The sequence below is a fragment of the Chrysoperla carnea genome, chromosome 4 (assembly GCF_905475395.1).
Source record: "Chrysoperla carnea chromosome 4, inChrCarn1.1, whole genome shotgun sequence".
NCBI classification, from domain to species: Eukaryota; Metazoa; Arthropoda; class Insecta; order Neuroptera; family Chrysopidae; genus Chrysoperla; species Chrysoperla carnea.
Window position 1 is genome coordinate 1,603,949 of NC_058340.1, and position 17,964 is coordinate 1,621,912.

The 17,964-nt window shown below is 28.1% G+C and overlaps 2 protein-coding genes across 3 annotated transcripts; one reads left to right on the forward strand and one right to left on the reverse strand.

The window, feature by feature from the left end:
* Nucleotides 1-9,683: 9,683 nt before the first annotated feature.
* LOC123297908 (protein farnesyltransferase/geranylgeranyltransferase type-1 subunit alpha) lies at nt 9,684-12,933 on the reverse strand. The gene is made up of 5 exons (XM_044879738.1): nt 12,671-12,933; nt 12,471-12,594; nt 11,392-11,622; nt 10,777-10,977; nt 9,684-10,127 (listed from the first exon to the last, which is right to left on the reverse strand). The coding sequence occupies exons 1-5, from the start codon at nt 12,813-12,815 to the stop codon at nt 9,812-9,814; spliced, it is 1,017 nt and encodes a 338-aa protein (XP_044735673.1). The 5' UTR covers nt 12,816-12,933; the 3' UTR covers nt 9,684-9,811.
* Nucleotides 12,934-13,677: 744 nt separating this feature from the next.
* LOC123297472 (protein arginine N-methyltransferase 7) lies at nt 13,678-16,940 on the forward strand. Of its 2 annotated transcripts, none has more exons than XM_044879141.1 (3): nt 13,678-13,773; nt 13,837-14,525; nt 15,378-16,940. In XM_044879141.1, coding segments are annotated over exons 1-3 (2,133 nt in total). In that variant the 5' UTR covers nt 13,678-13,771; the 3' UTR covers nt 16,820-16,940. The 2 variants fall into 2 exon arrangements, with proteins under 2 accessions (XP_044735076.1, XP_044735077.1); XM_044879142.1 differs by having other exon boundaries at nt 13,745-13,773; nt 13,829-14,525.
* The last annotated feature ends 1,024 nt before the right edge of the window (nt 16,941-17,964 follow it).

Genomic DNA, 17,964 nt, shown 5'->3' on the forward strand with positions numbered 1-17,964 from the left:
ATAGATCTCATATCTAATTTTCGATAAAGTATTGAAAACGCATGTGCCATGGGAAATTAATGGAATCGTTCTGCGTAAAATGACTTAAGGGGTTATATCCAGTTTCGACCGCAGAAAAATACGTTTTTATATGAGTTTTTTTGGGAAGACCATTTATTTTACATAAATATAAAAAACGTATACATTTAAGACGTTTCTTTAATTTTTATTTTTATGATACTGCTCCTGTAGTCGATCTCCTGGAGGGCCTCCAAAAAAAGTTGTCTGACTGTGAGCATCATATCTCTTTGTTTGGATTATACAAAATGAAAAAATCCATTTCTTTAGTCGATAGATGAATATAGGTATTAATCGAAGGAATAGTTAAAATTATGATTTTTGACAAAATGGTGACATCCAAAAAAAAAAATTCAAAATTATCAAAACATTTCCAACTTCAAAATGGTCTAAAATATCGAAATAATTTTCAGAAATCTTATTCCTTCATTAATGCCTGGGAAAAATTTTTGAAGAAGATTAAGTAAAAATTCAAAACCGATTGGTCGAGCCGTTTTGGAGAAATTTTGCTCATCGACTTTGAAAATGCTGTTTCGTGAAAAACGCGTTTATAATTTCAAAAGACGTCTACACGTGAATATTTCTCGAAACTTAAAATTTTTAGAAAATATACTTAAATGTATGTACATTCCGAAATCGATTCTTTGAAAATTCTAGCTAGATAGAACCCCTTAAAAACTTCGAATGAATTTATGAATAGAAATTTGATAAGGCTTCTAAAAACTAATAACTTGTATATAATTATATTAAATTCAAAACATTGAGATAGTGAAACATGCAATGATTAAGAAAAAAAGCTTGATTTACTTAATAATTATTAAGTAAAACAAATCTTGTTTTTATTTTGATATGAGCTGATCAATATAGAAATTTTGTAATTATTTAAAAAGGGAGCGGAAAATGTGAAGGCACGTGTGACGAATGTGTGTGCTTGTGTGTGTATGTGTATGTGTGAAAGAATGACTTATGTGTTTAGTTTTAGTTGATAATAATTCAGTTAATGAATTAAATGCGTGAAACTGTAATAATATGGTTATGAGAGAATGAATTCTGTTATTTGATAATAATAACGACTTAATATAAATAAACTGAGGTGAGGAGGTTGTTTTATATAATATTTAAAAAAAAATGCATAGCGCTAGAGCGCTGCTGCCAGATCTGCTTAGACTTTTGGTTCTATGAACCAGTGCTCTTTACGATGCTTCGTTTGTTCACCAATTTTAATTGGCGACATATATATATATTACCTAAATAATATATGAATTAGGACTTGGATATTCTCTCAACAATTTGAGATAAAAAGTGATAATAATCATGAATTCATTTGTTCTCTAAATAAATATAAAAAAAAAGAAGATTTATTATTTTTGGTCTCAACAAATCAACTTATGAGATGCGAGTAATTAATTACTGAACTATAACACTATGCTAATCACGTTTAGAAGAGTCGTTTAATAAAACCAATTATTGATTATCTCCTGAGTTATAGCAGTGGATTTGAGTAAGATACAAGCAAGTACTTTGTTTTTATTAGATGACTTTCTTGACTCTAAAAATATTTTATTGGAATACATAATATAGTGTTTTCAATTGACTCCAGGATTTTATTCAATGTTCACCAAGTAAACCTAAAGGGGGGAGGGGTTTATTTTAATTTTTTTTGTCACGTCCTTTAAATCATTTCATCATTATTTTTAATATTATTTATTGGGTTATATTTAATAAAGGCTCTAAATTGATAAATTACGAACCGTAACAATAAATTTCATAAAGATAATTTTTCTAATTATTATTTTAAACTATGTCTACTAATGTACTTTTATCAAAAAGCGCTTTTTGACAAAGATAGAAGATTTGAAACAATAAAAGAGTACATTTTTTAAATGAAAAGTCCTATTTAAACAAGTTAAATGATTCTTGTAGAGAACTTAAGAGTAAGGAACATGCTCGTTTATGCTCCCCCTCTTTTTTATAAATACGCCAATAAAAGTGTTGAGACAGCAAATAAGTAAACATTTAAAATTCTGAAGTCAATTTGAAACACCCTTTAGTTTGCTACTACCATTTAGCAATTATATTGCCTCGATTGTAATCAACTAGCTGAAAAAAAAATTAGAGAAATGATGATAATATAAATTAATACGAACTAGCGGAGTTGTATTTTGTCCAACATATTTTAATTCAAAAATTAATATTAAACAAGTTATGTTGGATTATAATCATATCTGGCTAAAAAAACAAAAAATATAAAAATATAAAAAAAAAAAAAAATTAAAAAAAAAAACAACAAGAAAATATGGGTCAGACAATAGGAGAGTTTGGTACTGTAGTTCTTCGCATTAAACTGAAATACAAGAGTTATTTTACTTTTGAATCGGGTAATATCACGTGCTGAAGTATGAAACCATAAAATCCATAAAAATTCCGATTCGGTAGTCGATACTTGAAAAATTTGTCGTTATCAAGGTTATCTAAATCTCTACGCAAGCGTGAACTTAACTACAAAAAATTGTTATTATTGATCGTTTAATTTTGCCGTTTAATTTTGTCTTTATATGTACGATTTCCCAGATATAAGCAGGAAAGCTTTTTTCGAGATTGTATTAGTTCGGAATTTGTACGGATTTGATGGCTTTGTATTAAGTTGCGATACGATATTATAAAATCCGCTTAAAAATTATTCTCCTGTAATTGTATACCATGCAGTATTACCGATTGACTGACCTAATAATAAAAATAATGCATTACATAATGATATTGTCTTTGGTTTTTCACTTATTTTATTTTATTTTTTTTTTTTTTTTTGTAAATTATAATAAAAATATTTTGAATAATAATTTAAGTAGAATATCTTAAGTGTGCGACATTTTGTTTGATTATATATAAAAAAAAAAAAAATAATTCATTGAACACGGATCTAACCTGTATTTCTTTTAAATGAGTGTTGTTTTTGGCTGCATTCAGAAAATAATTTTTATTTACATTTGATGACAGTTCTAATGTCTGATGTAAAGTTAAAAGGCTTATTTTGAAGATAATTTTAAACAGGTCGATCTATCATCCAATGAGTTTATTCAATAATTGTGAAATTAACTAATATGGAGTTTTGTTGATATTAACCCAAGTTTATACCCTGAATGTGGTCATTGTGAACATAAAATTATTCACCGTATTCAGAATAACTTAATGCATTAAGGCGTAAGACCTAGACCTTAAGACAGTCATCCAATTCATATTTGAGGCATAGCATCTAGACATTAAATCTGAGTGTCTGGAATTTATTTAATAAAAAAGTATCTCAAATTTAAATCAAAAATGAAATAATACAGGGTACTTCAAATTATTCTTTTAAAATTCATCAAATTCCTTACGCACTTAGTAGATCTCTAAAGAATTAAAGGTATTTTAAAAGCCAGAAACTTCAAAATAGCGATTAACTTAATTTTTATGTGTAGAAAATTCGTTACTACATAGCCATACCCAATTTTATGACATTTTCTGAAAAAAATGCCGAGGGTTTTTTAAATTTGTAAATTTCATTTGTAGATGATATTTCTCACATACGATGGATGATATTAAATTTATAAGTTAGGTAGATCTTAAAGCCGTAAGTTGTTGTGAATACGTTCATTATGTTTAAAAAATATTTAGAATAAGTTTCATATGAATAAAAACAAATAAATGATTTAAAATTAACAATTAATAAAAAAAAAAAAAAAAAATATGCATACAATTTGTTAAATTGTTACATTGTATATAAAAATAATATTGAATTATAAAACTAAAAAAAATACTATTTTCATATGAAATTTTATCAATTTAAGCTTTATTATTTCACTTCAAACTGTATTTTTTTTAAAATATTTTGTTTTGTTTTGTTACAATATTGGACAAAAATCAAAATCATCTAAATATTTAGGTCTTGATAAATTGCATTTACAGTATTATTTTTTTAAAAAGATTTTAACCAATCTGTTTCTTTATTTTGTTAAAAATTTTTTATGGATTACGTGCTTTCGCGTTTAGATGTTGTTTGGGAATTTTTACAAGAGGTCAATATTGCGAAGTTTGATTTGAGTGTAGCTTTTCATTTTTGAATAAAGGAAATTTATAAGAATATTTTTATTTTATGTGTAGATAGTTGTTCATCTTATTTTTATCCTTATCACGTAAATCTACAAACTAACGCAAATCATAAAATCTTTTTTTTTTTTTTTTTGTTAGAGAAAGAGTGAAGAAATATGTTCGGTTTAAATGTAAAATGTAGACGAAGCTTTACTTACATACAGAATATATTTTTTAAGTTGTCATATGCTTGAAATTTCTGATAAAAATGCTTCAAGCGATAAATGTTGGGTAAGTAGGCGCACATTTTACTCAAACATCAAACATATATCTTAACACTTGAGAAATTTATTGACTATGAATCGAATGAAACTTATAATACCGCGATCCCCCATTAAATAATGTAACCATTTTAATAAATATATGACCAAACTTTCAAAGAGCAGAGGGGAAATAAATGCCACAAGGTGTTTCAAAAAAGTTTTCAGGTTCAATTAAAACCTCACTCTGATTCATAACTGAAAAAATATTACATTTTTATTGGATTTATTGGAAATTTTTTTTCGAAGAGCGTCTAGATTTCGCAGTAACAAGTATAAGAAATTTTGGTACGAAAAACCAATTTTGGACAAAACTTTTCAGTTCGTTCTTGCCTAAACTATAGAGTTTTCGGAAAAATGTTTCGAACAAAAAATGTTATTTTTTTAATAAATAACAACTTCTAATTTAAAGTGTTTATCTATCTGTTATTAGTTATGGAGTAGAGTGAGCTTTTCATTGAGCTTCAAAACCTAGGTCAAGTTTAATGTCTTCGTAAGATGTGTGCCTACACACACACAATTTTTCGCTTGAAGCATTTTTATCGATATAAGTTATTTTTCGAGTTTCAAGAATATGTCAACTAAAAAAATACACCCTGTATAACTACAGAGCAGAATGAGATAATTTTGGGCGGCCACACCAGACCAGTGGGCGCCAAGCGACATGCGATTTTCAATATATTTTTTCCAACGAATTCTATGGAACTACACCATCAAAAATTTAAGAAATCGTGATTGAATCATAAATTTTTCCTTCATAATCCTAATTTCATGCATTTCACTGGATAGTTCTATCACTAATCGCGTGTCGATCAGGTATGAATTAAAAAACATTGTACTGTATTCAATGTGAGTGTCTGTAATACCAAAAATAAATACACTTTTTTGTCCATTATTGTATTCAATTCAAATATTGTAATTTTTTTTTTCAATATTCTGTTTTATTATTTTTTTTTAACAATTTAATTTCTAAGTTTTTAAGAAAACCACCAGAAGTGCCAGAAAATACTTATGAATTTTTTAAATAGACTTTTTTTTTTTTAACTTTTAAATGGTTTTATCGTTTTCATTAAATTACATTACAGTGTTGTGGAATTGTGGGAATTGTGGATTGAAGCCGAGTGTAGTGGACTTTTGAAGTTGTGTTTTAAATAAAATGCTTTATTAAATTTACTTTTATAATAAAACATTAAGAGCTTAATAACTATTTTTAATTCTGGCACATATGGTATGGTATGGTATGGTATTTAAGTTGTAATTTAAGTGTGATTTATTGTTAATTAAAAAGGACGGTCAAGGGATACTTAAACAAAAAAATACGCATGAAAACATTAACAATACGATATCACACTTAAAATTAGATCAGATCAAGTAAAAAATCACTATTATAATAAATTATTATAAATGACAATCAATTTTATTAAGGATCCACCACAAAATACATTCTTTTCTTAATTCATTCTTTAGAAAATTAGTTGCGAGAAGAATAAAACTTTTGAAACAACCTAATAACAACATATTTGAGTGGCAAAATATTCATCTTCTCAAGAAAAATTTGACTGAAATCAGAAAATAACGTATTTTGTATATGGTGCTTTCAAAATGATTAAAATTCATTGTCATTACATACACCCGAGTTGACCGTAATTAGTTGGGTATCATTCATTCATTTTACCCGTAATGAAATTATTCTTGATTGGGGTCAACTTGGCATATCTCGAATCTGCAGAATGCGAATCGTGTTAGCAGCCGAATAAAATAAAAGTATGGAATGTAATATGCTATTTGAATTACATTCATGCGTATTTTTAATTTTACATGGAAAGTTAATACGATATTCGAGGATATATACTAAAAAAATTTTGTAAACTTACAATTGTACTTTGTATACAGCTATTGACACTGAGTAGTTTTTATTATTATCAATATTAGTACATACAGATGTCCAAGTGATACCCAAATGCCTTATTAATTTGTTGAAAAAACATTTTTTTTTTTGTAAATCAAATAGACAAAAAATTTGCTTCTAGGAGAGATCCCTATTGAATGTCGAAGGAAAAATCAGCAACAAAACCTAAACAGAAAGTTTAGTTATTGTACTAAACATTTGTTCTGGTGATTGTTCGTCGTGTAATAATAATCTCTTATTAGTTTTCATTACTCTTCCTTAAGGTTGTTGCATTTCCGCTATGGGCATAGTGTCAGAAAATTCACAAATTTGTGTGTACTTGTTAAGGATATTATAATATAATTACCATAAAAATTTGAAGTAGATTGCCCGTCTTTTAACCCAAGATAAACTTAATTAAAATTCGGATCATTAACTTGGATAGTTCCTGGTGGTTGAAAAAATACATCAAGAAAGAATAAGTCTTAAAAACTCTGAAAAAGTTTTAGGAACTATGAAAATCTTAGAAACCGTGAATAACTGTGAATTTCTCAACGTTTTTGGGCTGTCTAATTCAAACTTAATAAGTGAATTAGACAGTCCAAAAACGTTGAGCAATTCACAGTTATTCAGAGTTTCTAAGACTTAATAAGTCTGAATAACTCTGAATTAGACAGTCTAAAAACGTTGAGAAATTCACTTGGACTATATCATGATAAATGTGATAAAAAATATTGATAAAATTAAATTTTTGTATAAAAACTAATCAGTGTAATGAATGTTTGTTTTAATATAAAATATAAAATATCTTGTATTGCTATATTATATGAAATAATATTAGCTTATTGTGAATGGCTGCGATTCGTGGATAGGAACGCTTCTACGATAAAATATGGACCGATCAGTGGTCGTTAGATCGCGTAGAACGTGTACATTGGCGAAAATCGGAGGAAAAAGTGTTTAAACTTATTTTTCCTAATTTATACAAGTTATGATGAGTAATTATGTATATTTAATGTATATAAAATATAAAAATATGAGGTGACAACACCAAATATGTGCTTAGACCTGCCGAGTGGAATAGTGAGTTAGTAGGAGCGGGAACGGTCTAGTAAACTAAATTGTGTCGGAATAACTTTATCTTCTATTAGGCTGAGCACTCGATGCGTTTATACCAACCTACCGAGTGCTCACTAATACACTGAGCGCTGCCTATTGACAAAACGCAGCCAGTAACAATATCGTACTATACACGTATACAGCACACCGTATAAGTGATTTATAATTACCTTAAAAGTGTAAATTATTTATTCACCAAACCAAATACAAATATGTCTAAATTAATTATATGCAAAATTATGATTTAATATTCTGTTAAACAATCTGGACTAACCACTGACTGACTACATCATTATTAGTACTACAGGCGTGGATCCATACTTCAAAAAAGTTGATGCCACGGGACAACCACTCGAAAATCGGCCAAATGCGTGAGATAAATTCTAGTAAATTAATAAACCTGTAAAATGTTAGTTTGTTCGCTCACATAAAATTACAAAAGTAAATGTGTGTATGTTTACAGAACAGTACAGTGTCACATTTAGACTCTAAACTACTGAACCAATTTTGATGAAATTTTTACAACTTCAAAGGATATAAAATTAAAATAAACGCTAGTGTACATTTTATATTAATAATTTTATTTACGTGTTCACTTAAATAACAAATTCAAGCTTTCGTTTTTTGATAATGTTATCGATATTCAGGTTAACAGAGAGCTAGTCCGAATAATCCTGCCCCATTGAGGCACACAACCAAGATTTTACCCTGCGAAGTGTAGAAAACGATCTCTCTGCTGTATAACTACCCTTACCGGAAGAGTTGTCAGTATTTGTAAGAACATTTTAGGGCTTTCTGCTTCTATTGGTACGTACGTATTTTCGACCATGGATAAAGAAAAATCGATTTTTTTACATTTTTAACGAAATGGATTTTATTACATTTTTTTTAAATACTTATGTCAAAAACGGTGTGGTTAGATAAAAAATGTCAAAACACAAAAGTCAATAATTAAATAGTCAAAAGATCAAATATTTGATAGAAACCATTCGATAATCTATTTTCATAACTTTTGAACACTTTTGGTTATTACGAACTTATAAGCGCTCTCATGAGATTAAATTTAAAGACCACGCTTACTGACCAAGCTGACTTGTTTCATACGAACAGTTTGCGCCTAGTTTCGTAAAAATCGGAGTTGTTATTTTGAATTCCGATCTTAAATTCCATTCTTTCCTCAACTGTGTTTATATTAAAAAATGCAAACAAACGCCTTTCTGATATCTATGGTTCATCTGTGAAATTGTTGTAAAATCAGATATAATTCTCCACCCTGTAAAGAAATGCTGCACACGGCCCTGGTTTTTTTTACTATCAGAACATGTTTAATGCTACTAGATCTAGGTCCAAGCGTGTTATTTGACAGAGATTGCAGAAAGGATGGAAATTTGAGAAGCTGTTGTCACAGTCGTGTTTCACAACTTTTTTTACGAAAATTTCCATAGCTAGAGGTATCTCTTTCAGATTACCTTTTTTGAGTTTTGAATAAAATGATTTTTTAATTTTTTATTCAATTATTTTCTTCCCCTCTAAAAAGAAGTCTCTGGCAATGAAATTATTCGTAAAAGAGAGGTTTGACAGAGACGCGTCCTCGACAAATTTCACAAATAGTACGGCTGGTCCTAGATTGATAAGGTTTAATTTTGTAATTTTGAATAATGACCTATTGAAGTGTGATAGCTTAGAATTTGGTCATAGCTTACAATATACTTACTCTCAACTCTGTCATAAACAAGTAGATTTAGAATTGTTTAAAATCATATATGAATTATTATTATAAATAACATCATTTTGTAACTTTCAACAGATTCCTTACAGGAAATTATTAAATATGATTTTTATATTTTTGGTTTAAGTTAATTACTGTATTTTAGAATTTCTTATTTTAAATTACTAATTTTTCTTCCTTTTCCAACCGTTAAAGAAGATTAGGCGCGGCATTAATCCCATATATGTAATACTTCTATATTCGATCGTTGGACTCCTGGTAAAAAAGTCCGATTCAAATTTCCAATTAATTCCAATTCAATTCAATAGAACCCAATATATATTGAAATGATAAATAAATTTCTCCTCAGGTCCCATGCACCTAACAATGGAATCGAATTCACTGTAGATGATGGAATGATGAAAGGGAAGAAATTGAAAAAGGTTTGATATAAAATATAACATGTTAAAATTATTAAGTTTTGAGACAAACAAAAATAAAATAATGTTGGTATATTTATTTTGTCTGTTAAAATACAAAAAATTAAATAATAAAATATTTGGAAATTCCTATTATACAACAATTAAAAGCGCGCAATTAACGTAAATTAAAAAAAATTACAATTACAAGACAATTACAATTAAATAGAATTAATTATTCAGTTTTACTTTGAGTATCAGTATCGGTTTCAGTTTCAGTACTCTTCTCACGTTTTTTTGTAATATTTTCAGCAATATGTCGCCAATATTTTTCACGTATAGTATCATGTTCTTCAGCTAATTCATCACATATTTTCAATGATAGATCTAATGTGTACCATTTATCATCACTGCCACACGAATTAAATTCATCACACATGTCTACAATTAATGCAAGCAAGAAAACCGATTTGTTGCCAGATTTATACAAATCTTCACAGAATTTTGTAACTGTTGTATTATTTATTAAACGTTCTTCATGAAGCAATAATCTGAAAATTAATCACAATCATGTATTTTAAATTAAAATATTATGAAACAATTTAGATTCCACAAGTGTACCATTATCATGAAGTTCATTCATTCATTTACAGAAGGCATAGAAGATCTCCAACATTAATCGAAGAAATAAAACCGAAAAAAGTCTGACTCAAGAAAAAACTCCGCACCAATAGATTAATATGGGAGCCGGTGGAAAATGTTTGCTTGGCAGTACTTAACAAAACAATATTCATGCGAACCTTACTTTCGAAGTATTCTACTTTCGAACACCACATTCTCTTTATTCAACATTCAAAAAAACTATATTTGAACGATTCTAAGCATTTTTTGCTAAGTTCGCATGAATATGTTTTTTTCAGCACACTCAGGCAAATTGTTTCCAATGGCTCCCATAAAAATCATTTCCTGCAGTAAGGGTGATGTAGAATAGGGGATAAAGTTCTATGAAGATTCTCTTAACAGTTTTAACAAGTGTACTTATTATTAACAGGGTAGGACTTAATTTTGTCCTTTCACAAAAAGATCTCCTTAATTCAAAAAAATAAGTATTTGACTTCTTAAAAATTAAAGTATAGCAAGAAAATATTGTTTTAAATCCAAGCAAAGCTAAAATAATGAAAATCTGAAAGTGTAAGTTACCCTCTTAAATAATTCCATGCGCTTTCGTTATCTTTAGCAATTTCAATTTTAGATAATGTATATTGGACTTCTCTTTGTAAAACCTCTGGAGTAAAGCCTGTTGTATTGTTGATTACAAAGTATCGTTGATTCCAAGCAGAATTGTTCCGTAAATCATCTTCCAATAATTCATTCACATAATCTAATTCAAACTCGTACAGACTGTAACAGTACAACATATACATTCTTTTTTTATTTTAATATCCACTTATACTTCACTGTTCGTGAAAGTTTTGTCTGCGTTGCGAAGTTTTTCGTTTGTTTATAAATTTGATAGATTTTATATTTGAAAAATATAACATTAAGATTGAGCCCACCCGTTTTATCACGAAAAATGTTTATATTTTACTTTAAATATTTACTTTGAAATACCGAAATCAACGTTTGAAAATATGTTGCTTTTATACAGGGTTATTCACTTTATTCGACAAGAAAAATTACGGCTAAACTAAAATTTAGTTGAAATCTTTCGTGTCGAATAACATGAATAAATAAGCCTGTATACAATTTTAACATAAATTGAGAAACTTTCTAGCTGTAGATAATAATTAAATGAATAAAATAAAAAATACAAACTTAAATGTTTTTAATGCCCATTGACGATGCTGCCAAGCATGATAATTTTTCGCTTCTTGTTTTAATATTAATGCCGTAAATTCTAATTCTTGTGATCCATCATTTAAACGTTCCACTAATACTCGTCTATGATGCCATATTTGATAATTTTTAGGATATTCCATGGCCACAGATTTAACATATTCCAATTCATCCCATAAATTTTTATTTAATGCAAATAATATTTCACGTCTAAAACATTTATCTATGATTAATCGATAGAAATAATAATCTTTTAATATTATTTAAAACAGGGTTCGATGATATATATAAACATATATCCGATATATATCACGTGAATTTTTATGATATATATCAATACAAAAATGATTTTAAAAAATTTAATATTATTTAGTAATTTTTGGCGTTTGTTACCGTATTTCTACTTCCCAAATTTTGATGGCATTGGAGTAGAGTTAAAACCTACTAATACTAAGCTCAAATCGTGTCGTGTCAGAAAAAGTTCGTTACTAAAGAGTAAGTTTAAGTAAGATTCAAAATCGGAAGATGATCTAGCTTTATCTTCCTTGCAGTCAAACCAAGCACAATTATGAAACGACATTTTTTTTTTTTATTTGATAATTAACAGTTTATTACGAATGACTGATGACTGATTTGATAATTAAAAGACTGATTATACTCTAGAGTTATTATTTGTAATGTTTATTGTTTTGATAACAATTTATAAAATTGTTTTTTGTTTTAAAGTTGATTTTTATTTATAAAAGTTTTATTATTTTTAATTGATTTTGCCTGATCTAGAAGAATATTTTATGTTTTGGTTTCATTTGTCTGATTTGAAGTGCCTAAGTAAAGAAAACCTTTAATACATTTTAGTTTTTTTTTAAATATCAAACTTTTGATATATATCGGATATATATCAAAAATATCCGATATTTTGATATTTATAATAAATATCGGATATTTTCGAACCCTGATTTAAAATAATTTTGAAGTTGACAAAGCAAACTTTTAGATCAGTTCAAATAAATTAAATATTACAAATTTTAATGTACAAAATTGTAACTAAATACAATTACCGATATTGCCAAACAGTATAATTAGCTGGATTTAATTCTAGTGCATCTTTTGTAAGCTCTAGAGCACGTTCGGATTTTTCACCAGATTGTAGTACAGCTCGAAAATAGTCATATGTATCTTTAACTAAAACAAAAAAAAGAATAAATAAAATAAAGCAAAATAAGTAATGTTTAATAATAAAACTTTTTATTTAAATTACATTTTTCTGAATAAGCTATTTGAACAACAGCCTGTTCACCATCATCTTGAGGTATTGGAGTCACATCATTCCATTCAGGACGATTTTTATAAAGTACATATTCTTGCTCAAATGTCTCGTAATTATCAGCTCCACTATCAGACATATTCTTCTCACTTTTTATTGTATGAGTAATAACAATTAAAATGCAATTTTAGAATTAATTCAACTATCCTTCCTATCGCTTATCTTATCGTATCGACCTGTCATTCCTCAGTCCTCACCATTCCTGTCAATTCAACTATTTTTTTATAGTTTATTTATAAATTAAACAGTACAGAACACAAATTAATACTCAAATAATTTTAAAATATTTGATTTCCAAAACGAATTTTAATTCAAGTTTAAAAGATTTACTTATTTCATTTTAGTGTATTTACTTTTGTAAAAACCAAAAATATAACATTTCAAAAGACGCGGAATGAATGTTTAAAGTTTTATTTTAGACCAATAGATGTCTACTTTATATTTTTATTGATCCATACACAGATATCTGAATTATGAAAAGACTTCACAGACCTATATAAGCTATATAAGTAGACTATGCATCGACTACTCATTGTTTTTTTTTTCTTTTACAAATTTAAAACAATTTTTGAATATTCTTTACAATTTTGTATAAAAAAACGTAAGAAATAATTATTTTGTACATACGATACACACATACGCTTGCAGGCAAAAATAGTGGAATACCCTATTCTTTAACAAAATTTGTGTTGTAAAAATTGTTACATTTACCTCTTTTATTTGAGTATGGTATCTGCGTTTGGTTTACAAGATTTTAAACATTCTAGTTTTATTTTCTATCGCTAGAAAAAGTCTTTCTTAGTATTAAAATCCAATATGTCTTTACTTGAACAGTTTTTTGACATCTGTCCGAAACAAAAAAGAATCATTTTTTAAATGAAAAGGTCTATTATAATATTACCAGTCTATTTATATGTATAAATCATAAGTCTGTGGAGTGTGGACAATGCTCATTGCACATGTAGTAAATAAATGTTTTTATTTTTAATTAATTGATTAAAATTTTGATTTGATAGAGCAAAACACACAATTTACATGTATATTTTACTTAATTAGAGTGTTAATATATTTAAAAATATTTACATATTTTAGTATTTTAGGTTAAATAATTTATTTCGCAAACTTACAAGAAGTATGAGTGTTTTTACTCAAGAAATCAATCCTATGACGGGAATCAAAGAATGGGTTTTAAAAGATGAACATTATGATTATTTTCAAGAAATTGCACGATCTGCTTTTGCAGATATGTTACATGATACCGAAAGAAATCAAAAGTATTTTCAAGCTATTCAAGCTGCTGTAACAAAAATGAAAGCGGCTGGTAAAAAGGCACATGTTCTTGATATTGGAACAGGTACAGGATTACTATCAATGATAGCTGTTAAATCAGGAGCAGATTCTGTAATTGCATGTGAAGCTTTTCGACCAATGTCACAGTGTGCGTTAAAAGTAATCAAGGATAATCATTTTGAGTTTGATATCAAAGTCATTCCGAAACGTTCAACCGAATTAACAGTTGGAGAAGATGGCGATTTAAAACATCGTGCAAATATTTTAGTAACAGAAGTGTTTGATACAGAATTGATTGGGGAAGGAGCGTTAAGCACATTTCGTCATGCACAAAACGAGTTATTAACTGATGATTGTATTGTTGTTCCAAGTTCTGCAACAATTTATGCACAAGTTGTAGAAAGTCCTCTCATACAAAATTGGAATATATTAAAATCAATTGCGAATTCAGATGGGGAAATTCTATTAAATACACCAAGTGATTTAAAAAAATGTCCAGGTTCAGTATTTAAAAAAATTAATTTTGATTTTTGCCCCAATTTCTTAGATCAATTTTTGTATTATATATATAAATACGTATTTCAACTACCAGGTAGTCATCATCAGTATGAATTAGCTAATCCTAATTACTCTTATTGTGTGTGCTACTCGTTGTGAATTTTACAGGGTTCGAGGATATATATCAATGGATATATATCATGATATATATCACGTGAATTTTTAATATTATTTAGTAATTTTTGGCGTTTATTACCGTATTTCTGCTTTCCAAATTTTGATGGCATTTGAGTAGAGTTTAAACCTACTAATACTAAGCTCAAATCGTGTCGTGTCAGAAAAAGTTCGTTACTAAAGAGTAAGTTTAAGTAAGATTCAGAATCGGAAGATGATCTAGCTTTATCTTCCTTGCAGTCAAACCAAGCACAATTATGAAACGACGTTTTTGTATTTTTTACTTGATAATTAACAGTTTATTACGAATGACTGATGACTGATTTGATAATTAAAAGACTGATTATCCTCTAGAGTTATTATTTGTAATGTTTATTGTTTTGTTGCCTAAATGTAGGTATGACCATTGACTGATAACAATTTATAAAATTGTTTTTTGTTTTAAAGTTGATTTTTATTTATAAAAATATTATTTTTAATTGATTTTGCCTGATCTAGCAGAATATTTTTTTCGCCGCCCCCAACAATTTTTCCGAAGGAAAATTGCTGTTATTATTATTTCCTGTGTTAGTTCTTCTTTCGATCAAATTAGACTGGCATAATAATACAAAAATTGAGGCAATAATCGTAATTTATTTGAAAATATCTTAGAGATTGCATTTATTATCTTTTATTACAGGTTCAGTAAATCTACATGATGTACAATTAAGTCAACTACCACCGAATTCTTTTAACACAATAATTTCACCAACACCAGTTTTTCATTTTAATTGGTCCAAACCATTAAAATTTACACAATCCAATCAAAAATTATTAAAAGTCGAGCGTGATGGTGTCCCTCATGCTGTTTTTGTATGGTGGGATTTATGTATGGATACCGAATCAAAAATATTATTGAGTTGTGCACCATATTGGGCACATCCTGATTTCAATCAATTGATCAAAGATTCACCAAATACAGAATATAAACAGGATTTAATACCATGGCGTGATCATTGGATGCAAGCTATTTATTATTTACCACAAAATCATATTTTTGTACAAAAGAATGATGAGGTCACATTAATTAGTTGTCATGATGAATACTCGTTATGGTTTAACTTAAAGAAGGCGACGACGGCTCACATCGACATTGATTTTGTACGACCAATGTGTGATTGTTTATTGCACATTGCGTATTCACGTACACGTATCGGACAAATAAATGACGGGAAACGTAATAAAAAGTATATAAATGTTCTTGAACAATTAATTGACTCAAAATCGATTTGTTTAAGTATTAACGATGGTTCCTTTATATCGTTAGCAATGTTAAAATTAGGTGCTAAACATTTATATTGTATTGAAAGTGATACAATCGGACAAAATTTATTACGAAAATATGCTGAATTTAATAATATCGGAGCGGATCGTTTAACAATTTTAGGAAAGTTAAGTGATTTAAAAATAGAACAATTGAATGAAATACAAGTGGTGTTTAGTGAACCAAACTTTTTAACATCTTTATTACCATGGGATAATTTTCAATATTATATATTGTTTAACTCAATTCGTGAACATTTACCAAAAGATGTTACAATTATACCTTCGAAAGGTACGATTAAAGGAGTTGCTGTTGAATTTTTAGATTTATATAAAATACGAGCACCGTTAGGTGAATGTGAAGGTTTTATAATGGATAAATTTGATAAGATGATTGATTTAGCTAGCAAATTAAGTGATTATCCTGTTGAACCACAACCATTATGGGAATATCCATGTAAAGCGTTAAGTGAACCATTTCAAATGTTTGAATTGAATTTAAATAATGATTTATCATCACACGATATTACCAATGAAATAGATTTAATTGGATCAGGTAAATGTAATGGAGTCGTTCTTTGGATGGATTGGGATTTAAATGGAAATGGACAAAATATTATATCGACAGGACCGACATCTAAAATTGAAGTAAATGAACGAATTGTATGGGATATGCATACCAGACAAGGTGTTTATTTGATGCCTAAAGCTAAACAGTTAATACCTAATACTAAACTACGTTATCAAATTAATGTTCGACCAACTGAGTTTAGAATTAATTTTGAATTTACTTTTAAAAAAATAAAAAAGTCATCATAATATGCTTGCGTTTTATTTTTATTGTTTATAGTCCAGTGCCTGCGAGTTTTGACCTCGGATTTCCGTGAAAGAATTTGAACGGTCGAAGTGGAATTGTGTTTTTATAGCATAAATTGAAAAGTTTGCCACTTTTTTTTGTGCTCTTTATTTTTTGATTTTCGAAAAAATTTATTGTTTGAGCATATAATTCTATTTTAAATAGTATGTGCATCCTGTATATATGAAGTATATAGCAAGGTAAAAACAACATAACAAGCAGAAGTTTTTATAGCGTGCTCACGACGTACAGAGTGAATTTGCGTTCGTAAAGTTCAACTGAGTATCTTTTAAACCGTTAGAGATAGAACAAAAGCTTAAATAAAAAACTTTGGTTTTCATTTTCTACAAAACTATAAAAGATGAACGAACAAATAGTTAAAAGTTTTATACTAATTAATTAATACCAGAAAAAAGAAAAAAGAAAAAGGTTTTTAGGGTGAAAACACTTACTTACCCTTTCCCTATCAGGTACTACTATTTCCCTTGTAACTTATATTCTCCTAATACAAATGTTAAAAATTTTCATAATTTTTGGTGAGCTCCGCGATCTTAGCACCTCATGTGCGGAATTTCGATTGACCAATTATACCATCTGAAAGGTCAGAAATTGGTCATAAAAGGTCAGTTGGTCTCATTAATTGGTCAGCATCAGAAATTTTTTTATTAAAGGTTAAAGTTTTTCAAGGTCAATTAATAAGTTTAGCACCTCATTCGCAGAAAAAATAAAAAACTCCACCTATGCGCGATCGGGAAGCATTCGCTGATAATTGGTCAGCTAATATAAATAATTGGTCAGTTTAATTTAATATTAAAAAAAATTAAAAAAGTTGTCTCTGTCGTAACGCGCATGCTTTGAGTCGGATGGTTTTATCAGGGATATCTCCACTATTTATTTTAATAGTGGAGAAAGACTTAGGATATTTTTTAAAACTGAAGATGAAATTAGTTATATGGAATTATGTGGAAGTAATTCGTAAATAGTTTTTATGTATTTTGATTTTATTTAAATAAAGTTGAAAACTCAAAACCTTTTTTTCTTTTATTTTTTCCCATCTCTCTGTAGCTATACATTATTATTTCAGTTAAAAATAGGTAAGTATTTCGAA